At 41.2% G+C, this 21,710-nt stretch overlaps 1 protein-coding gene across 4 annotated transcripts in view; it reads left to right on the top strand.

Annotated features, from left to right (window-relative positions):
* The window catches only part of ACOXL (acyl-CoA oxidase-like), a 269,242-nt gene that overhangs the window by 231,056 nt on the left and 16,476 nt on the right, over positions 1 to 21,710 (top strand). For all 4 annotated transcript variants that reach the window (XM_012727649.1, XM_012727648.1, XM_012727647.1 and 1 more), the window contains one exon: positions 11,068 to 11,169. In XM_012727649.1, coding sequence (XP_012583103.1) covers positions 11,068 to 11,169 — 102 coding nt within the window. The remainder of the gene's footprint in view (positions 1 to 11,067; positions 11,170 to 21,710) is intronic.

Genomic DNA, 21,710 nt, shown 5'->3' with positions numbered 1-21,710 from the left:
TCCTCCGAGGCAGGCGGGGATCGAACTCATGTGGAAGTGGCTTAAGCTTCTTTGTGCTGTGCTTTAACCCGCTGCGCCACCAGGGAGGGCCGAAAGACTTCATATTTTTAAGATGTCAATATTGCCTAAATGTACAGATTTAATGACATCCCTATCAAAATCACAGTGGCATTCTTTGCAGAAACAGAAAAACCCATCATATTATTCATATGGCATCTTAAGGGACTCTAAATAGCCAAAACAATTTTGAAAAAAGAAACACATCAAGGTCTCATGCTTCCCAGTTTCAAAATTTCTACAAAGCCACAGCAATCAAAATAGGGTGGTACTGATATAAAGACATTCCAATGGAACAGACTAGAGAGTCCAGAAATAAACCCTAAGATGTTTGGTCAAGTGATTTTTCAATAGCAGTGCCAAGATCATCCAGTGGGGAAAGGACAGGGTTTTTAACATCTGAGCTAGTATCCACTTGCAAAAGAGTGAAGATGAACCCTTATCTTATATGGCATGCAAAGTTAACAAAATAGACACTCAAATGTATGTGCTAAAACTATACAATTCTCAGAAGAAAACATAAAGGAAAAGCTCAGAACGTTGAATTTGCAATAGTTTCTTGGATGTGATACCAATGGCGAGGCAAAAGCAAAAAAGTTAGACATTAGAATTCATTTGAATTTGAAACTGGAGTTCCTCCCTGGTGGCGCAGCGGGTTAAAGCACAGCACTAAGAAGCTAAAGCCACTTCAGCATGAGTTCAATCCCTACCCATCCCAGAGGTGACCCACATGGCACGGCAGACCTCTCCTGACCCTCCTGTTGCTCCCCTCAGCAGTGTATTTCATCAGTCGGCCTGTTCTGCTCCCCACTCTGTCTCTGGTGAATCCTCTCACTGCCCCTGCACCTCTGGCCTGAACCTCAGTTTTTAAAACATAAATAAATAAACCTTTTTTAAAAATTTAAAACTGGACATCAAATGACATTATCAATAGAGTAAATGGACCACCCACAGAATGAAGGAAAGTATCTACAAATCACATATCTGCTAAAGTTTTCTCCAGACTGTTTAGCCAACTCCTAAAACTCAACAACAAAATCCAACCACCCAGTTCAAAATGAGCAAGGAATTTCTGCAAAGATCCACACATGGGCAGTAAACACACAAAAAGAAGCTCAACATCACTATTGGGGAATGTAAATCCAAACCACAATGAGCTACCTCTTCACACTAGTTAAGATAGCTGCCATCAAACAAACGGAACATGTTTTGGCAAGGATGTAGAGAAATCGGAATCCCTGTGTACTGTTAGTGAGAGGTCAAATGGTGCACAGTATGGCAGTTCCTCAAAAATAGAATTATAATTCTCACATGACCTAGCAGTTCCATTCCTGAGCATACACCCAAAAGAACTGAAGACCCATGACTCGAACAATTATCTGTACACCCGTGTCATCACAACACTGTTTACAACAGCTAAAAGGCGGACGTGACATAAATGTCCATTGGTGGATGAATGGATAAACAAACAAACAAAAAATGTGGCATGTTATTCATCCATAAAAATGAAAATTTGGACACAGACTACAATATGGGTGAACCTTGAAGGGTTTTGCTAATGAGATAAGCCAGTCACAAAACATATGCTGTATGTGTCCATCTGTATGAGTATCTGGACTCCCCAGATTCATCCCCATAGGAAGTAGAACGGTGGATCCCAGGGGTGGGGGGCATGGGGGGGTGAGGAGTTTTGTTAATGAGTGGAGTTTTAGTTTTGCAAAATGAAAAACGTTCTGGTGATGGTTGCAGAGCCAAGGGCAGATGGGGATTGGGAGTGGCAGGAAGTGTGGAACGGCTCTGTGTCAAAACAAGTCAGAGAGAGGAGCTGGGCTGGATGTTTTTCCATAAGCTGTTGAACCTGCCAGCATAAAGTAGTGTATGCGGTGGATTTGTTAGGAGGACCAGAGGGGAAAGCCTCACTGCTGCCTGCACAATTGTGCTGTCTGGATTTCCCCACACCCACTGCACACTAAGGCCAGTGCACTGCAGTACTACAAGGTGGAGAGCGGGCTTGCCAGAGTGTGGATCCTGCGGGCTGTATGGCCTCAGACAGGAGACATTTCCCCTTCAATCTACAGGATTCAGAAGCAACTGAGTGCTGGTTTCTCTTCTGTCCAAGCACATGCAAAATGTTGGTAGAAAGTTGTCTCAAGATTGCCTTCTCTCTAGAGCTTTCATTTCTGAATCCTTTTTGGATTGTCCTTTTCTTATTTCCTGCAGATGCATTTTCTTTCTGTTAATTTTTTAATATATTCATTACACCATCCTTCATTTTTGTACAATGTATGGTTTCACATACATTGTACAAATTCCGACCTGCCCAGTACATCTTGTCTTCAGAACCTCTCTTCTTGAGAATAGGCACCAGCTGCTGGGTCATTCCCCACCACCCACCTCACCCGTACACCATCACCATGGTCTCTTGTGCTCTTCCCACCCCTGTCCTGGGCCTCCTTCCTCCTCCACCCCCTACAGTACATCTCTGAGCTGTAGTTGCCTGATGATTCTGATTTTTACTTTATTACTTTATTTTTTTTCTAATCCTTTTTTGTTTTACATTCCTTGCAGCAACATGGATGGAGCTAGAAGGTTTATGCTCAGTGAAATAAGCCAAAAAGAAAAAGAAAAATATCAAATGGTCTCACATATAGCAGATGCATTTTCTGCACTTTTCATTTCCCAGCATCTGTGGAGACCAAGATAGAGCTAGATGTAGGCTTTTCTCCTGGGCATAAAATAGAATGTGCCTTGGGTGTGGCTCTCTGGGGCCCTTCCCCACTTCCTGCCAAGCCTTCTGTGTTTGGCCCGCTGTGACAGCAGTGTCTGGCCCTCGGGGGCTCCTCTGCCATATGACAGCACGGTAAAGGGAGCCATCCTGGTGCACAGACTCAGGAGATAAGACTCATCCTCAACCCTACTCTCCCAGAGCACCTTGAGCTACCAGAATGACCCAGCAGCTGGTGCCTATTCTCAAGAAGAGAGGTTCTGAAGACAAGATGTACTGGGCAGGTCGGAATTTAAAAATATTTAATTAGCATCTCCAGCCAATTAGGAAGGAAAAGAGACTTTAGACTTGAATATTTTCCTCAGGTGATCAAAACAACAAACAATAAAGCACTGAACTTGGCCCCTCTCACCTTTCTGGCTATATAGAAATACACTTCCCATATCTGTGAAAGCAGATGAGATCACAGCTGGAGCTGATGGCTTGGAGGAGACTGAGCCAGTGAACTATAAGGCTTGAGGATGGCCATCGTTCCAATCTAGCCTAATTTTAATCACTTTCCTATTGCAAGCAATGCCCTCAGAAATTGCCAAGCCAATACTTTTTGCTAATGCTGGCAGAAATTCCTTAAGCCAAGAGATGGAGCCACTGCCCATCAATTTTACAAGGCAATAATGCAGATCCCAAGTGACTAAAGTCAGAGGCAGAAGGCAGAACACTTCATCACCGTGAGAGAACTGGGTTGTTGCTGGGGGAACTGTTCTGATGTCATGCTGGTACTATCATGCATTAATAAGCTTTGTTCATTTTCTTTGACACTAGAGGTCCAACTCAGTCCTTTTGCTTCCTCTCCTGCTTATTATGCAGTTTGGGCCATGGATATACTCTGCCTACTCCCATAAATCGCAGGCAACCTCCCTTCTTCTGTTTGTGGTTGGTCCCAGTGGACTTACGCTTCTGGAAAGCAAGGTTGTCTGAACTTTTCACTTCCACAGATGCAAACTGAGGCCTAGTGCTGGATAAGGGCCTGGACTCCAAAATCTACAAACCACCATTCCTGGTTTCCTGATCCCATTGTGTTGAGGGAGAAAGCCACATGGGCAAATAATTACACCAACATGCAGAAGAGTATCAGGGAAAAGTACACTGCTGTAGGAACTTTTCAGTGAGAGGAGATGGTTGGACACGATTTCCATACAGGGCACACTAGAAAAATAGGCCATTTCAGCTTGGAGTTTGAGTTTGCCAAGATGCAGAAGGAGGAGCTTATATAGGAAGATGCTACATTTTAAATGGTATGTAGCAAACTCAAACTGCCTTTGTTTAGGGGATGCATGGTTCTGTGAATTTTAATACATGTATAGAACTGTGTGACTGCCACCACAATCAGGATACAGAACAAGTTAGCCATCCTAAAATAATTTCACTGGGTAGAGTTGTAAAAGATATGATGTTTTACATTTCAGATTCTTATTGCATATGGTCAGTATCTAGAAGTGCAGTTGATACTTCATGTAGACTTCATATCTTGTGGCCTGTGCAAGCTCACTATTAAGTCTAGAGATTTGGAGGGTTGTTTTTTGTTTCTGTTTTTGTAAATTTTCTATAAGTTATCATGTCTGCGAAGGGGGTAGTTTTATTTTTGTCTTTCTAATTCGTGTGCCCTTTTTTCTCTATAGTGTGCCTGTTTAATTCTTTTTTTTTCTTTTTAAAGATTTATTTACTTCTGCATACAGAGCTGGGGTCAGGCCAGTGGTGCAGGGGCCACCAGTGAGAGGATTCACCAGAGACAGAGTGGGGAGCAGAACAGGCAGATAGATGAAGTACACTGCTGAGGGGAGCAGTGGGCAGGTCAGGAGAGGTCTGCCACGCCATGTGGGTCACCTTTGGGGCAGGCATGGAACTCATGCTGGAGTGGTGTTAGCTTTAACCCGCTGTGCCACCAGGGAGGGAGCGAACCATTTAGATTTTAATGTGAATTACAGCATAGAGCTTTTGGATTATTTGAGCATTTTTTAAGATAGCATTTGGATTTACCTATATCTCATTATATAAAGTCCCTTATATATATGGAGGGGCTTTATAACACACACATACACACACACACACATATGCAGAAGTTAAAATAAAAACAACCTATTTGAACAAGAAAGAGAATGTATATATATCCTATTAAGTATAAATCTACAAAAACTTGTATATTATCTTTAAGCTGAAAACTGAAAACGTTGATGAACAAAACCAAGGAAGAACTAATCAACTAGATTGGAAGGGAATTTATTTGTTAATTCTCCCCAGACTGATTCATAGATTTAACATAATTCTAATCACAAGTTCTGAGTATAATATATATATATATATATATATATATATACTTAACTCTTTTGCACTCTGCTCTGAATAAGTATGTTACAGCTTTCAGTGGAAATCTTATCACCATAGAGTTCTTTTACCGATTTACTATGTGTGTCACAGGTTTCTTATAAAAGTACATCTGCGTACATTGGAAACCACACAGACAATAGACGTCATTAAACACATGTTAAGAGAGTTCAGGAGAACAGTTTGTCCTGTCTACCAGATAGTTACCATTTCTATTGCTTTACCTCCATTCCCAGTGTTCCAAGTATCTTTTTCCTTTTTACTAAAGAGTTTTTAAACAACTTGCTTAGATCAGGTCAGCTGACAACACATCCTCTCAGTTTTTCTTTAACTGACAGTATCTTCGTTTTTACTCCTGAGGGATAGTTTTACATGATATGAAATTCTGGATTGATAGTTATTATTGTCAGTACAGATGTTGCATCTCTTCTTTATTTTCCTTTTATAAAATTAAAAAAATAATTTACTTGTATATATTTCACATCATTGTTCTTTTTTTAAAACAACATTGTGTTCTTTTCTCAGGTGTAGTCCCCATAGAATTTCTACCACCAATTGACACACTATCACCATAGAACCTTGTGCTCTTCCCATTCGTTTTGATCCCTCTCCTTCATGCTCCTTGGAGGAGGTCTCTGATTTATAGTTATCTGTTTATTTTTGTCTTGTTTTGCTGTGTTTTTTAGTTTTTTTTCCCCCTCATCCCTCATTTGATTCCCCTATGTTCTAAGTGAAACCATCCAATATTTTTCTTTTTCCTTATGGTTTATTTCACTGAGCATAACCCCTTCTAGCTCCGAATGTTGCTGCAAATGGCATGAGTTTATATTTTTTGGTTCCTGAATAGTATTCCAGTGTGTATATATGTCCACATCTTCTTGATCCAGTCATCTACTTTTGGGCATTTGGGTTGGTTCCAAGTCTTACCTATTATAAATAGTGCTGCAGTAAACATAGGGGTGTAGATGTCCTTTTTAATTAATGTCTTTGTGTCCTTTGGGTAGATCCTTAAGAGTGGAATTGCTGGGACATATGGTAGCTACCTTTTTAGTGGTCTGAAGAATGTTCATATAGCTTCCCACATGGGCATTCACAGCTCTGATAAGAAACCCAGTCCTACTTATCATTGTTTCTACACGTGATGCATCATTTTTCTCTCTTTTCAAGATTTTTTTCTTTCTTTAATTTCAAGATGATCTGTGTGAGAATGAATATTTTGGGTTTATTGGAGTTCACCAAGCTTCTAAAACCAGCACATTTGTAGATGTGTGTGTGTGCGTGTGAAATGTGAGCTTTCCTGCTATTTATTGTCCCCATTTCCTTTCTTTTCTCCTGTCCAGTGATGTGAAGGTTAGAGCTTTTATTATTGTATTTTCTTTCTGTTGTCCAAATAGATTATTTTATCTTCTAGTTTACTAATTCTCGTTTCTCTAGACTACTCTGCTGTTAATTTTTTAGTTCTAAAATTTCTACTTGACTTTCTTTTATATTTTCTATTTATTTGCTGAAACTACATTAGCATTTGTTTCAAGAGGCTTTGTGCTCACTTTGAGAATTTTTCTAATAGCAATTTTAACCTTTTTTGCTGGATAATGTCAATATCTGTGTCATTTTGCTGTTGGCATCTGACGATAAGTTACACTTTGCTTAATTTTATTACTCTTGGACATTTTGAATAGTATGTTATGAGATTGTGGGCTTTATTTAAATCTCACTAGAAATGTGAGTAATTTTGTCTTAGCAGAGCATGTATCTGGTTATATAGGCTGCAAGTTCCAACTCACCTTCTGCTGACTGTGTCTCAGTGTCGGTGTAGTCATGACAGTCTTTTCAGTGCTATTCTTTGTCCCACATGTGCACCACTCAGTGGTGTGTCTGGTCTCTGCATTCTCACCTACCTGCTAGTTTCAGTTCTCAACATATTTTGTATGTAATAAAACTTAGATCCATGGTGCATAGCTGGGACTGAACCCAGAAGTTCATAGATAACTTAATGGTGTTACTTCCTCAAACCCTTCCTTTCTACCACCTCCTTGGTACTTTTAGGTTTCCCTCAGGCTCCCTTTTCCCATCTTCCAGCCAGAAGTCTGGAGTAATGTTATTCTGCTCTGCTGCATTTGCCTATGGAGGCAAACACTGGGATCAGCAGCTTGAGGACTAGGGGTAAAAATGAAACATGTCACCAAAGTAATGAGACTTTGAGTTCTGGTATTTTCTTCCAGTCTGCCTACTGCTGTTTTTCAGATTTCTTAAAAGTTCTCTTGATTCACTCTGCCCAGAAGTTATGGCTGTGTTCAGTGGAAGAGGTGACTGGAGTGTCATCATCTACTCCATCTTACCCAGACTAGAACTCCCCCTCTGTTTTTAGAAAAGGTCATCTATATGTGGGAGAGAGAAAAACAAAGAGGGAAGGAAAAACAGTGGACGATGGTAGTGGATTGTGTCTTATTCAGTTCTGGGTGCTCTATGGTGGTGATAACTGATGAGGACCCTAATGTTACCACAATCTTTTAAAAATCATATACATACATAAATTAATGGTCTGTTTGTTTTTTAAATTCTGGAAAGTGGAGGTACTGTGATGCACTAGACAGAAAACTACCTTTGAACACTGGAAGACTTACTTCCAACCATGACTCTGTAATTTAACTGTCTTGAGCCTCTGTCTCTTCATGTGTAAAAAATGGTGCCTAAGCTACGGGTTCTCAAGTCCACACTCCAGCTTGAGTGTGGAAGTCTCACATGACCCAGAAAAGATGTTAAATTCAAATTTTTTAACAGCAAACGAATAAGATAAAAATCAGTCAAGGGAAAAGGTGCAGTGGGTGGAGGCCAAGTGAAACCAGCGCGACCTCCCAGCAAGTTTTCCCCTCAGCGGAGTCATGCAGACAGCACTTGCTCTGCCAGCAGTGCTCCAGCAATGGGTGACGATATCGGCAAGTGTTGCCAACTGAGCTGCCAGCCCTCGGTTTCCAAAGTTGTCATTGGGAGTCACACAGCACAGCAACAGCACATGACTGGTCTCAGCTGCCCAGATCACAGCCCTCAGAGGAAAAAGTGGTGCAGCATGGCTCTGTGCCTGAGGCGTACAAAAACAGGGCTTCAACATAAGCCCAACTGTTAGCATTAACTATCTGGCTTGGCCAAGGCCTCAGGCGTACAGTGACACACTTTTATCAGGCAAGATAATCCAAGAGCTCAGAGGTCATCTCCCAAAAGTTAGGCCAAGGGCCAGGCAGAAGACCTTGAGAATATTTGGGCTGTGAATAGCCCAGGCTTGCTGAGTTAACCCTTCCTGCATAAGCCAACAATAGCTACTTTTAATTGTGAGGATGTAAATAATGAGGATGTAAAAACTTCGCAGTGTCTGGTACCCTGCTTACTGAATAGTGGCTGTTATAAGCATACTGTTGATTGGAGCATAGTTAAAGAAAGCAGGGTCATGGGCCCTCCCTGGTGGCGCAGCGGGTTAAAGCACAGCACTAAGAAGCTTAAACCACTTCTGCATGAGTTCGATCCCCGCCTGCCCCAGAGGTCACCCACATGGCATGGCAGGCCTCTCCTGACCCGCCCGCTGCTCCCCTCGGCAGTGTACTTCATCTGCCTGTTCTGCTCCCCAGTCTGTCTCTGGTGGGTTCTCTCACCCTCCGCATCTCTGGGCTGTACCCCAGTTCTGTATGAATAAATAAATCTTTAAAAAAAAAAAAAAGAAAGCAGGGTCGGAGTCGAGGGGACTGTGATGTGCAGTCTAAGGAAGTTATCTGCACACAGTGAATAGTGGGGGTGGGGGAAAGATTTATCCAAGGATACACATAACGGTAGTATTTAATAGCGTGGGATGGTCAAATCCCAGCATAACATGAGGTTTAAAAAATAATCTGATGAGGGGGCCCTGCCTGATGGTGCAGTGGGTTAGGATGCAGCACTGCGAGCTGGCCACAGCTACTTCAGTGCGAGTTCAATCCCCGACCCTAGAGGTGACCCACATGGCGCGGCAGACCTCTCCTGACCTGCCTGCTGCTCCCCCTCAGCATTATACTTCACCAGTCTGCCTGTTCTGCTCCCCACTCTGACTCTGGTAAATCCTCTCACCACTCCTGCACCTCTGGCCTGTACCCTAGTTCTGTATGTATAAATAAATAAATAACTTTAAAAAATAAAGTCCTTTAAAAAAATCTGATGAAGTATTTAAAACACCGTTTTTATCTACATTCAGAGTTTGAGCACAAGCCCCAGTGTTAGTGCTAATACCAAAACACAGCAGCCCTATTTGTCTCCTATAGCGTTTGCATTTCTCTCTGAATTGGGAAGGACTTGTAGTGTGAGAGACTTGATACCAAGGAGGACAAAACTGATGTCAGAAAACAATAAATGAGCAAATGTACACTTTATTTTTTTTTAAACATGGGGAATCAAATAACATCTTTATTGTTGTTATATCCAGAAGCCAAAGGAAACTTACAATAGCCAAGCAATTATTGCCCAGAACTTGGGCAAGTCCATAAAGAACTATAATTAATCTTAAATATCTTTCATAGACAAGCTGCGAGGCCATATTGTGACCCCTTTTGGGAAGACTGAAATAGTTGAGGCTCTTCATAAAAATCCTACCTTAAGGACGTCCCAGAATCGCAGAAAAAGAAGGGCTTGTTTTGTCTAAGTGACTTGTGAACTGTAGGCTTTCTGAGTCTGATGATCCATAGAAGATCTGTTGTCTTCTGATGCCAGGGTCATCTCCACTTGACTCTGTGTAAGAGGGTTTTGTTGTTGCTTGACTTGACATTGAGGTGCTTTTAATGATCTGAAGAGTCATTATCATTATCTTTTAGAGATACACAATGAAATGCTCATGGATGGAATATGACTGAATTTTGTTTCAAAATAATACAGGAAGGAGAGAATGGTTAGGAGTAGAGATAAAACAAGAATCACCATGAGGGCCTCCCAGGTAGCATGAAGGGTTAGTCTCGGCTCTACATTGCCTGACCAGGAGAGCTGAGCCACAGGGCACAGCAGACCTTTCCCATCTCGCCCTCTACTCCCTTCAACAGTGTATTTCAGTAGATCTGCCTGTTCTGCTCCCCACTCTGTCTCTGGTGGATCCTCTCTTCCCCACACCTCTGGCCTGTGCCTCAGTTCTTGTATTTATAAGTAAAATTTTTTTTTAAAAAAAAGATCACCATGACTGGGGAATTATTGAAGTTGTGTGATGAAGACATAGAGGTGCCTTTCTCTGCACTTTTGTGTAATTTTAGAATTATTATATATTAAGAGGGAAATTAATAAATAGTTTAAAAGTTACTTCCAGTATAGAGAAACTCATTTATTGTTGCTCAATACCAGTGATGTCATGAAGGACGTCTATGTCAGTTTCAGAAATGCAATAGGAAAAGTATGTTGAAACAAAATGTAAATGAGAAGTGCTATTTTTATGAAAGTTTAAACCATGCTCAATGGAAAATATCAAGGTGACTCTGTTCAGAATATACATTTAGAACATGCTTTCATGAATTGAGAAGGAAAGCAAGCAGGCATACGACATTCATGTTTTTGAATAAAATATGTGTGGACTTAGCTTTTAAAATGATCGGGGTGATGAAAGGCTAGATGAGATTACAGATGGAAGAAATCTGCCTATGAGTTAATATTTGTTGACTTGGGAAATGGATACACAGGAGTTTGGTTTGCTATTCTTTCTACTTTTATATATGCTTTAGATTTTCTATAGAATGGTTTTAAAAACTAAAACATTCACTGCACATCTAAAATGTGATCCCCTTTTGTTAAGGAGGCATTACCTTTTATGATCTTATAGACTATAATGTGCTCTTTCCCTGTTTAGATTCTGCAATTTCTAACATACTTTTATTTGTTCATTTCTTTCCCCTTCTCCCACGCCTTAGTTTTGTGTGTTATATGGAACCAAGCTGGTGTTCCAGGAGCGAGCCTGGTATCTAGAACATAGATATCTGACTCCCGTGGACAGCATGAGGATTCGGAGCCAGGTAAGGAACCCCAGTGCACAGCAGAAACCCTTTAAGCATCAGCTGTTGGTTCTTTGCTTTCTTAGAAAACATTTTTGTCCATCTTTTATCGGTTACTGCTCATGGATTTTTATGCCTCTGGGACTTCAGATACATGTTTTCATTGCCTGCCACGATCATGTTTCACTTCAGAGCTTAAGTGACAAGGAAGTGATTCACTATGTAGGAACTTTTGGATGTGAAAAGGAGACAAGGAAACTAAAAGCTTTTTCCTTGTTTTAGCAAAAAAAAAAAAAAAGTGGAGTGATTTTCGTAATATTTTATTTTATATATTTTACATATATTCTTTTATATATTTTATAAAGAAATGTAAAGCACTTAGCCGAATGCACTCATAAGACCACTTTTTCTAAAGCTGTATTACATTGAATTATAAAATTATATGTATTGTGAAATCAAAATATTGGTTATTTATACACTTATAAGGGCATATAAAAAGGAATGCATTAATTTTGTTCAGGAGAAGTAACTACTGTTTAAGAAAAATCTTCAGGTGAAATCTCAAGGAAGGCATGAAACATGTCACAATTTTCTTCCCCATGTGCCATTGCAGTTCAGTGGCCTCTTCTCACTGGAACATCACTAAGGCAAAATTTAGGATTGAAGTATTGTTTTAGGCTCTTTAATAAACATGTTAAGTATGTCATTTACATATACCTTCATCAGTATCTCATGATATAAAGCAACAAATTGAATAATTTCTCCACTATATATTCAATGAGCAGCAATCAAGCTCTTATCTCCAGAACTTTTTTTTAAAGATTTATTTATTTGTGCATACAGAACTGGGGTACATGCCAGAGGTGCAGGGGCGGCAAGAGGATTCACCAGAGACAGAGTGGGGAGTAGAACAGGCAGATCGACGAAGTACACTGCTGAAGGGAGCAGCAGGCGGGTCAGAAGAGGTCTGCTGTGCCATGTGGGTCACCTCCGGGGCAGGCAGGGATTGAACTCATGCAAAAGTGGTTTTAGCTTCTTAGTGCTGTGCTTTAACCTGTGCGCCACCAGGGAGGGCCCTACCCCCAGAACTTTTTTTTTTTTTTTAAGATTTATTTTATTTATTCGTACAGAACTGGGGTACAGGCCAGAGAAGCAGAGGGTGAGAGGATTCACCAGAGACAGAGTGGGGTACCACCAGAACTTTTAAAAAAGTGATTGCCTTCTCACTTTCCTCACTTCTGTGTAACTGATATTATTCCTAAAGAATTTTCCCTGCAGTAAGTGATTTTTATGTACCAACTTCTCACCAAAGTCTATTAACCTATTCTTTATATTCATGAAAAGGCCTGTGTGCTTTTATGTCTGTGCAAGCAATGAGAACAGAGTGTAATAGCTGCAGAACACCTGAATGTGAAGGTCGGGACCATGACTCACCACCAAGATCTTCTTTTAAAGAAAAGAAGAGGAAGCACAATCATCCCCAACACATTTCTTGAGTTTCTCCTCCCTTCCAGGTCCTCTGTTAGAAGCTAAAACACAGACAGGAATATGCTTGGTCTCTGTTTTCAGAGGGCTCGTTATATTTGGGGAAACAAAACTCACTTTAAAAACACAAATAGCAACACCAGAACGCAGGGGCTTTTTGAGTGTGCATGGCCACAACAGTAAGTTCAGCGTTAAGAGGACAGTGATGACATCAGAGGAACGTTGTGCTTGTTCTAGATCCAGAGTGAAAACTTAATTTAAAACAAAGTGGCAGGGGTGGCTCAGATGGGGGCAGGGAGAGGGTTCAGTGAGCCTTTCTACATGGTCGATGAAGTGAGCAAAATCAGAGAAATGGGAGTACTTAGGGCAAGCATGTGAGAAATAGGGAGGGACCCATTGGCTGATGTCTCAAGTGATAGAACTAGAGAATTTTGTGGAGTTCAACCAATGGACCCTGAAGAATTTTTTTAAAGGTTTATTTATTTATGATACAAGAAGTGGGGTACAGGCCAGAGGTATAGGGGGTGAGAAGATTCACCAGAGACAGAGTGGGGAGTAGAACAGGCAGATGGACTGAAATACACTGCAGAGGGGAGCAGCAGGTGGGTCAGAAGAGGTCTGCTGAGCCATATGGGTCAGCTCTCTGGCTGGGAGTTGCAAGTAGCTACAGATAGCTTCAGAGTGCTGTGCTTTAACCTGTTGTGCCACCAGGGAAGGCCCAGACTTAGTGACTTTATTTTAAAGACTAGAATTTTGAAAGGGACAATAGTTTATTTATGATAGAGAAATCTGACAAGTTCTACCTTAATCAAGTGATTAAGGTTATTATCACCAGTGATAAGTCATGGTGATATAATGGACCTCTCATATAAGAAAAGCACTTCTTCCCCAAAACCTCAGTCCATTCATGACACTATCACACAGGCCACCCAGCTGCCTCTTCTATGCAGTTACTGACCAGTCTGGGCTATACAGTACCTGTCAATGCATAAAAGATAAGGAAAAATGAGAAACCATCACAGGCCAGAAGAGAACAAGGAGATATAATTATTAAATGCAATATGGTATCTTGGACTGAGTCCTGGAACAGAAAAAGAACATTAGTAGAACGAAGAAAAGGAAACTGAATAGTCTGCAATTTGTTAATATTAGTGTACCAGTACTGACTTAATTTTTACAATGACCCACAGTTTTGTAAGATATTAACAATAAAAACTGGGTGAAGGCAACTTGGTACTAGCCCTAGAAATATTTTGTATATCTAAAAGTATCCCCCCCCCAAAAAAAGTGTACTTAAAAAAGTTAGCAGCGGGAATCATAAGCAATCAGCCTGAGCTGAATTTAAGTAATAAAACATTTTTAAGAGAATGTGCATATTTATTTTATACACATATGATAATTTATGAAAATATATGAATATGTTAGCTATAATTTTGTAATTTTATATAAATTTTTTACATCATTCTTCATTTTGTACATTTTTTTATCTCAGTTGTAATCCCTGTGGATATACTATATTCATATATAGTATTTTTTTAATATTTACTTATTTATGCATACAGAACTGGGGTACAGGCCAGAAATACAGGGGCAATGAGAGGATTCACCAGAGACAGTGTGGGGAGCAGAAGAGGCAGGTTGACCACAACATGTGGCTCACCTCCCTGGCTGGGGATCAAACTCATGCTGCAGTGGCTACAGCTAGCTTCGTAGTGCTGCACTTTAACCCACTGCGCCACCAGGGAGGGCCCCTATCTAGTCATTGTAATGAAGTAAAAGGTAACATCAACTAACAACTATAAACCAGAGACATTCTATGGAGGAGGAGAGGGGAACAGGATCAAAACTGGGGCAGGAAGAGCACACAGGACTAAATAATAAAACTTTTTAGAATACTCAGGAGTTATGCTGAAGTTCCAATCTAATTAGTAGTAGTAGTACATGTATTTATACTTAAAAAAAAAACAACTGCAATACTCATTTCATTCTCCTATATACCTTCTCCGTATAAAGAACTGATGTAATCTCCATTTAACAAAACTAAGAAAAAGGAGAAGTGAAATGACTGCCCCAAATTACAGCTGAGCATAGAAACTAGCACTTCTCTTCCCAAATGCAGGTGGACTGAGCACAAGCATCGTCTAGCTCCGGCCCTGCCTCTCTACATAGAGCACCGCAGAACATTCCAGACCTGAGGAATTAAAATCCCTCACAGTGTTTTCTGAGATCCCCGAGTAGGTAAAATCCATCCACACATTCTGAAATCTGGGGAAGAGGGCCCCAGGAGAGAGGAGGTTGATTTGGGGGTTGTTTTCCTTTTAAATTCAAGCTGACCCTGTGGCCCTTCCTGGCTGTACTCACTAACACTTTTGTCTGGCGCTTCAGTGTTGACAGACTCCTCCACATTCGTTATCCTGTGCAATCCTCATGAGTGTCCATAGTGTGAACACCTAGCAGTGAACCACTTTATGGATTGATAGTCTAAGGTTGACTTGCTGCTGATGTCGTGAGGAGTAAAAGGGAGGCTTCTGGATTGTGTTCACTGCTGTCCTAGTCTTCCCAGGCCTGAGCTACAGGATGGGCCTCCACCTTAATGCTTTCATTTAGGACCGTGGCTGAAAGGTGGCTTCATTATCACAGGCCCCTGAGAAAAGGTTTCTGTGCCCTTTTCATTAAGTACTTTTGCAGGGACATGCAGGGAACGATCATGTGCTTTGTTCCTGAAAAACTTAGTGTCCAAGCATTATCGTGTTTCAGCCTTCATTAACCTAGACATTCATATTTATTTTGTTTCAGACAATTATCAGCATGAGGGAGTAACAATGGGCCGAAGCTCATTTTAGGAGGAAAACCTATGTAAATAACCTAATAGTTCACAATCAGGTAGCTCCACTTTCCATGGAGTTTGACCAACTTCATTTTTCTTTAAAAAAAAAAATAAAAAGACAAGCATGTCAATGTCTTAAAGTGATGCGTTTTAGTGCTAATGAGTATTTGGCTCTATTTTATATCCACCCTTAAAGTAAGGTTTGTGATCATTTCATTTTTCTCATCAAAGTGCTCCCTGAACTCCTGGGCACAGCTGTCCCACGCTGTCAGTGCCTGACAGCACTGGAACAGTGGCTCTTGGTGACACACAGAAAAGAAGCAAGTACATGTGGTCAGCTCACACTGAGAAATGAATGCAGGAGGAAGCTTTTTCGGCGATGTGTGCTGAGAGAACCACAGCCCAGCTGTGGGTTGCAGATCAAAAAAGACCCTATTCAGTGTGGTGAAAATAATTCTTAACAAAATGTTGAATCAGGTTCTATTTCCTGCCTTAAACCCAAATAATGGAACCACGTGAGAATACAGATTATGAAGGACTCGTAGGGAGGTGAGGGAAGGGATTGTATAACCCAGTAACGCAGCAAGAAGGAAACCAGATTCCACCTCCCACAGGCCCTGGGAGGCTGCCTGTAAGAATGGCAGTGCTCGAAACCAAAAACTTCTCAGGAAGGGAGAACATAAATACCGATTATGACCATATCCCAGCAACCTTGACATTCCTCCCATATTTGACCTCCAAACACCCATAGTTGTTACCCCTTTACCCAAACATTGCCTTGAGGACCTGTCAGTTCCTTTCTACGTGCACTGTCTCTGTTGGAGCGGCAGATGATTGGCGCCTTACCTACCTGAGCCGTTCTCCCGTGCCTTTAAGACCACTTTGATTTGGGTATGTTAATGGTGAAGTCCAGGTTCACCAGCACAAGCCCACATTTTGTTTTGTGCCCTTGTTGCCAAGTGGATACAGGAGTGGACCCAGCACCTACCAGCCTTGGTCTGTTCCACTGAAAGTGAAACTGGGCAAACCTGGAGAACTAGGTCAGCCCACTTGAAGATCCTTACCCACATGCTTAAGAACACAATGCATGACCCAAAAACAGATACACAGAAAGAAAAACAATAAGAGGATTTATTTACATAGGGTATGAGAAGAGAGAGAAAGAGAAAGATTTATAAACTAGTGTATAACCAGATTCCATCTGACCTACCCAGATATCATCCACTGAGCAGAGACGAAGATCCAAACCAAAGCCACATGTGGCAAGGTGCTGGCTTCTCCAAGGACAGCTTTCTCACCAGAGGTTTAACTGTTCAGGTACCAGCAGCTATATTGCCCAAACCTTAGCTCTGTCCCTTTTCCCCAAGTCGCCATTCCCCCAAATGGAGTGGTATTTGGAAAACTTTACCTTTTACCATGGAGTTGGCTGTGAGCACCACCCACTGACTCAGAGGTTGCTCCTCACTTAAAAAAGGAACCACCTCTACTCAGGAACCCGATGTAGCAAGAAAGCCTAAGTCACAAGTGACCTTGGCTCTTAGACTATACTTGCACATGTCTAAAATAATCATTCAGACCTGGGTTTGAGTTTCAGTTCAGTCAATCAAATAGTTGAATCATTGAATGGGAAAAACCTATAAGTCCTTTGATGGGTCATTCAAGTGGTTCTGAACAGATATAGCCACTGACCTAAATCATTTCCTTGTTTTTAGGAAATGTGGCTTGGAGTAAGAATGTATAGATATGTGATAGGCACCAGATCTTAAAAGCTATAGGGTGCTACTTCTGTTTATCAAACTTATATGATAAATGGCATTCATTTACCGTTTTAAACTAAAAGGGATATAAATTTAGTCACTGCTTTATGGCAAAGAGACTTGCAGTGTAAGAAACAAAATGTAAAAACTTAGAAAAGAGTTCCAAGCTGGCAAGATTGTGTTGGCATATTTAGCCCCCTTCTTCTCAAGTCTTAACTTCAAGCATGGGTACCCCAGACCCATTCCTGAAAGCCTTAAAAGTGGTACAGTTACCTTTCACTTCATGCAGATATTTCCCATGCTATGTTAGTGTTTCTTTTTAATGGACACTCAGATTTCCTATCCTTCTATTTCCCTTTCTCCAAACAACCTGGATCACGGCTCCTTCACAGATGTTCAGATACTGGAGTCACATGCACAGTAAACTGAGGTTTTAGGCGTAGAATATTGATTCATTCATTGCACTGGGAAAGGGAGGTGGGGCTATTCAATTACTTGGCTTAACCTGTGACACATAGACTCTTGCTTTCTTTGGTAAGGAAATAGAGGAAAGACTTCCAGATCCTGCACCCTCACCCCATCAGTCCATTAAGGCCCATCTGACTTCATGACAAGCAAATGATGAGGTTCCCAGGATACCTGGCTCTGTCCTCCAGGCTGAGTGGAGAAGCAGGCGTTGAGTGTAGTCACAGGCAACCTCTCCACCAGGCTGGCGAGGACAACTCTGTTTGATGGTCCTCAGTCGATCTGCCTGTTCTGCTCCCCATTCTGTCTCTGATGAATCCTCTCACCCTCTGCACCTCTGGCCTGAACCCCAGTTCTTGTATCATAAATAAATAAATAAATAAATCTTTAAAAAAAAAAAAAGCTGAGGATTTTATCATGAGGTCATTTCAATAACATCATTGCAATGGAGTGGTCGTTTTAAAATTGGCTGTGATTTGAAAGCATCCTCAGAACTGTTTTAACCTTCTTATACATCTGTAGAACTGGTTCACGTGCAGGAGACACAATGGTGAATACCTGGAATACGAGTTCATTCTGATTCCAGAACCAGAGACCCTTAAACAGAGAGGTAAAGCCAATGCTAACACAGTGCTGCTAAAAGTGAGAGAGAACTCCCTTCCCCCTTCCTCCCTACTCCTGGCTCCAAGCTGCTCTTCAGTGGAATAAAATCCATTGTTGAACCTATAAATGCCAGCCATTCAACTGAGGTTAAAAAAATACAAGCTAAATTTTGTTTCTTCAGTTGGGCCAGTAAAGGACCCCAAGGTCAGCACCCTACAATCCTGGTTTCCTTGTGGCAGCCACCTGTTCAGCCTGCGTGCTTTGCCCTATAGCATGGCTTTGTGTATCTGGGGTGTGAGCCAGGATCATTCCATTTCTTCCATTCAAGGATAAATTGTAACTGCAAGAAAGAGCAACTTATTTTTCTATGCTTCAGCCTCTGGTTCTGACAGCTGCATTCTCTTGAGCTCCTTGGAGATGCTTGAAGTACTGGGTAATTGGGGCATCCTTTTCCATGAGAGTCTTTGGGTTCATCTTCTTACACCAGGTTGCACAGTAAGAATTTCCCAATGGTGAAATTTGTTGCTAAAATTAGAGCTGTGTTGCAAGTGAAAGACCTTTCAGAAGGTGGAATTCAGCTGTGTCCAAGCAGACAGGGCATCATAGTTAAGAGCAGTGTTTTATTATGGTTCCATAACAACAAAATTTAAATGCATTACTGCACATGAAATAGAAATGATCCCTACTGGGAAATTGGGTGTTTTTGTTTGTTTGTTTGTTTTGTTTTTTTATGAAATAAAATGGCTACAGTTGCTTTTCCTTTTCCTGAAGGTGACTTACCCTTTTCTTGATTTTAGAGGCTCAACATTGCGGTGGCCTCTTCTACTTCTCCCCTCTTCTGGGATACTCAAGCATTTGGTACTTAGTAATGGTACAGAGACAGCAAGTAGGGATGGCACATTTCAAAGCATAGAGATGGGACAGGCCCACTGGTGAGAACAGCAATGACAAGCCACTGAGATTTCTCTGTACATACCTTCCCTGGACCGCTTGTCATTCACATCACAGATTATGGCCTCAAACCAATAGGTGTTAATTCTGTTAACTAAATTGGCTATTGCTATGACGATTGAAGAAAAATATCCAGCTCCAGTGTGACTTGTCATAAGGTCTTTCGAAATCCACATGTTCTATTTTCCTCTGGTGATGGTCAACTAAAAGGAATAAAAAGAGGAAACAACAAATAATTTCTGTTGTGCTTATGTAAAATTACTTTTGTTAAAACCTAACCTAAACTTTATTTTTCCCATGATTGGGAGGGGAATGGGGAGAGCTTTTTTTTTTTTGTTTGTTTGTTTTTAAGATTTATTTGTACATACAGAACTGGGGTACAGGCCAGAGGCTCAGGGGTGGTGAGAGTCTTCACCAGAGACAAAGTGGGGAGCAGAACAGGCAGATCGACGAAGTACACTGCTGAGGGGAGCAGGGGCGGGCCAGGAGAGGTCTGTCACGCCATGTGGTCACCTCTGGGGCAGGCGGGAATCGAACTCATGTGGAAGTGGCTTTAGCTTCTCAGTGCAGTGCTTTAACCCGCTGCGCCACCAGGGAGGGCTGAGCATTTGTTTTTTAATTAAACTTTTTATTTTGAGAGAATCATAGATTCACATGCAGTTATAGGAAGTATTACAGAGTTCATGACCTCTACCTAGTTCTGGTGGGACCATCTGTAGAAATACAGAGACGTTCACGCCCAGGGTTGTGACATGGATACAGTGAAGACAGAGCCTTGTCATCTCCACAGGACTTCCCATGTGGCTCTTTAGAGCCATAGCTCTCCCTGTCCTTGTTCCCCGTTAGCTGCTACTGATCTGTTCATTTCTGTAATTGTGTCATCTCAAGAATGTTATGTAAAGGGGAACACATCATTTGCAACCTTTTGAGACTGGTGTTTTCCACTCAGCTTAATTTTCTGGAGATTCATCCAGGTCGTGTGTGCCAACGGTCTGTAACTTTTGACTGCTTAGCAGTATTCCATAGTATGGGTGTACCAGTCTGTTTAAATGTTCACTCATTGAAAGACATCTGGGTTGCTTTATTTGACTATTAGGGATAAAACTGTCATAAATACTCATGAATAGGTTTGGGTATGAATATAGGTTTTAATTTCTTTAGAATAAATACTGAGGAATGTTGATTTTTATAAAAAGGAAATTGCCAAATGGGGGCCTCCCTGGTGGTGCAACGAGTTAAAGTGTAGCACTATGAAGCTGTCTGCAGCCACTGCAGCACAAGTTGGATCCCTGACTAGGGAGGTGACCCATGTGGCACAGCAGACCTCTCCTGACCCACCTGCTGCTCCCCTCAGCAGTGTATTTCAGTTAATCTGCCTGTTTTTCCCCCTGCTCTGTCTCTGGTGAATCTTCTCACACACACACACACGCCCCCCGCATCTCTGGCCTGCACCCCACTTCTTTTATGCATAAATACATCATATATATATATATTTGCATTGCAGTGCAGTTTGCTTCTTCATAACCTCACCAGCATTTTGTAGTGTCACTATTTTCTATGTAGGACCTGATGGTTGTATAGTAGTATTTCATTGTGGTTTAATTTACATTTACCTAGTGACTAATGACCTCAATACTTTTGATTTCATCTCAGGACTTTACATCTGTCCCTAGCTCCTGAAAATTTTAACTACAGACTTTCTAAAAAGTTTTATATTTCCACATTTTACACTTAAGTTAAATGATCCATTTGAGTTAATTTTTATATAATCTATAAGTTCATTTTAATATAAGATAGGAGATTTAGATTGAGACTTTTTTTTGCCCTTGGATGGCCAATTACTCCAACAACTATTTGTTAAAAGATTTCCTTTGAAATAATAAGAATAATGAACAGTCATATACCAGAGACATTTCGTGGGGGTGGATTGGGAAATGGGATCAAATGGGGGGGTGGGGGAGATGGGGGAGGTAAGTGCACAGGACTATGGTGATGGCACATGGGTGACTCGGTGATGGGAAACCGATGGGGATTACAACTGAGATGGAAAAAAAATGTACAAAATAATGTAAAAATAAAATATTACATTAATAAAAAAAAGATTTTCTTTGGTTTAATTACCTTAAAATTGTCTAAAATCAGTTAGACATATCTATCTGGTTCAATTTCTGTATTCTACATTTTGATTTGTGGATCTACGTATCTATTGTTCTGTGAGTATTGTTCTGTGATTATTGTAGTAAGTTAAGAATATTGAAATCTGGGCCCTCCCTGGTGGCGCAGCCGGTTAAAGCACAGCACTGAAAAGTTAAAACCACTTCTGCATGAGTTCGATTCCCGCCTGTCCCGGAGGGGACCACATGGCGTGGCAGACCTCTCCTGACCCGCCCGCTGCTCCCCTCAGCAGTGTACTTTGTCTGTCTGCCTTTTCTGGTTCCCCACTCTGTCTCTGGTGAATCCTCTCACCGCCCCTG

Source organism: Condylura cristata, unplaced genomic scaffold, assembly GCF_000260355.1.
Source record: "Condylura cristata isolate star-nosed mole 26May11 unplaced genomic scaffold, ConCri1.0 scaffold00020, whole genome shotgun sequence".
NCBI classification, from domain to species: Eukaryota; Metazoa; Chordata; class Mammalia; order Eulipotyphla; family Talpidae; genus Condylura; species Condylura cristata.
This window is presented reverse-complemented; position numbering and strand designations above follow the sequence as displayed.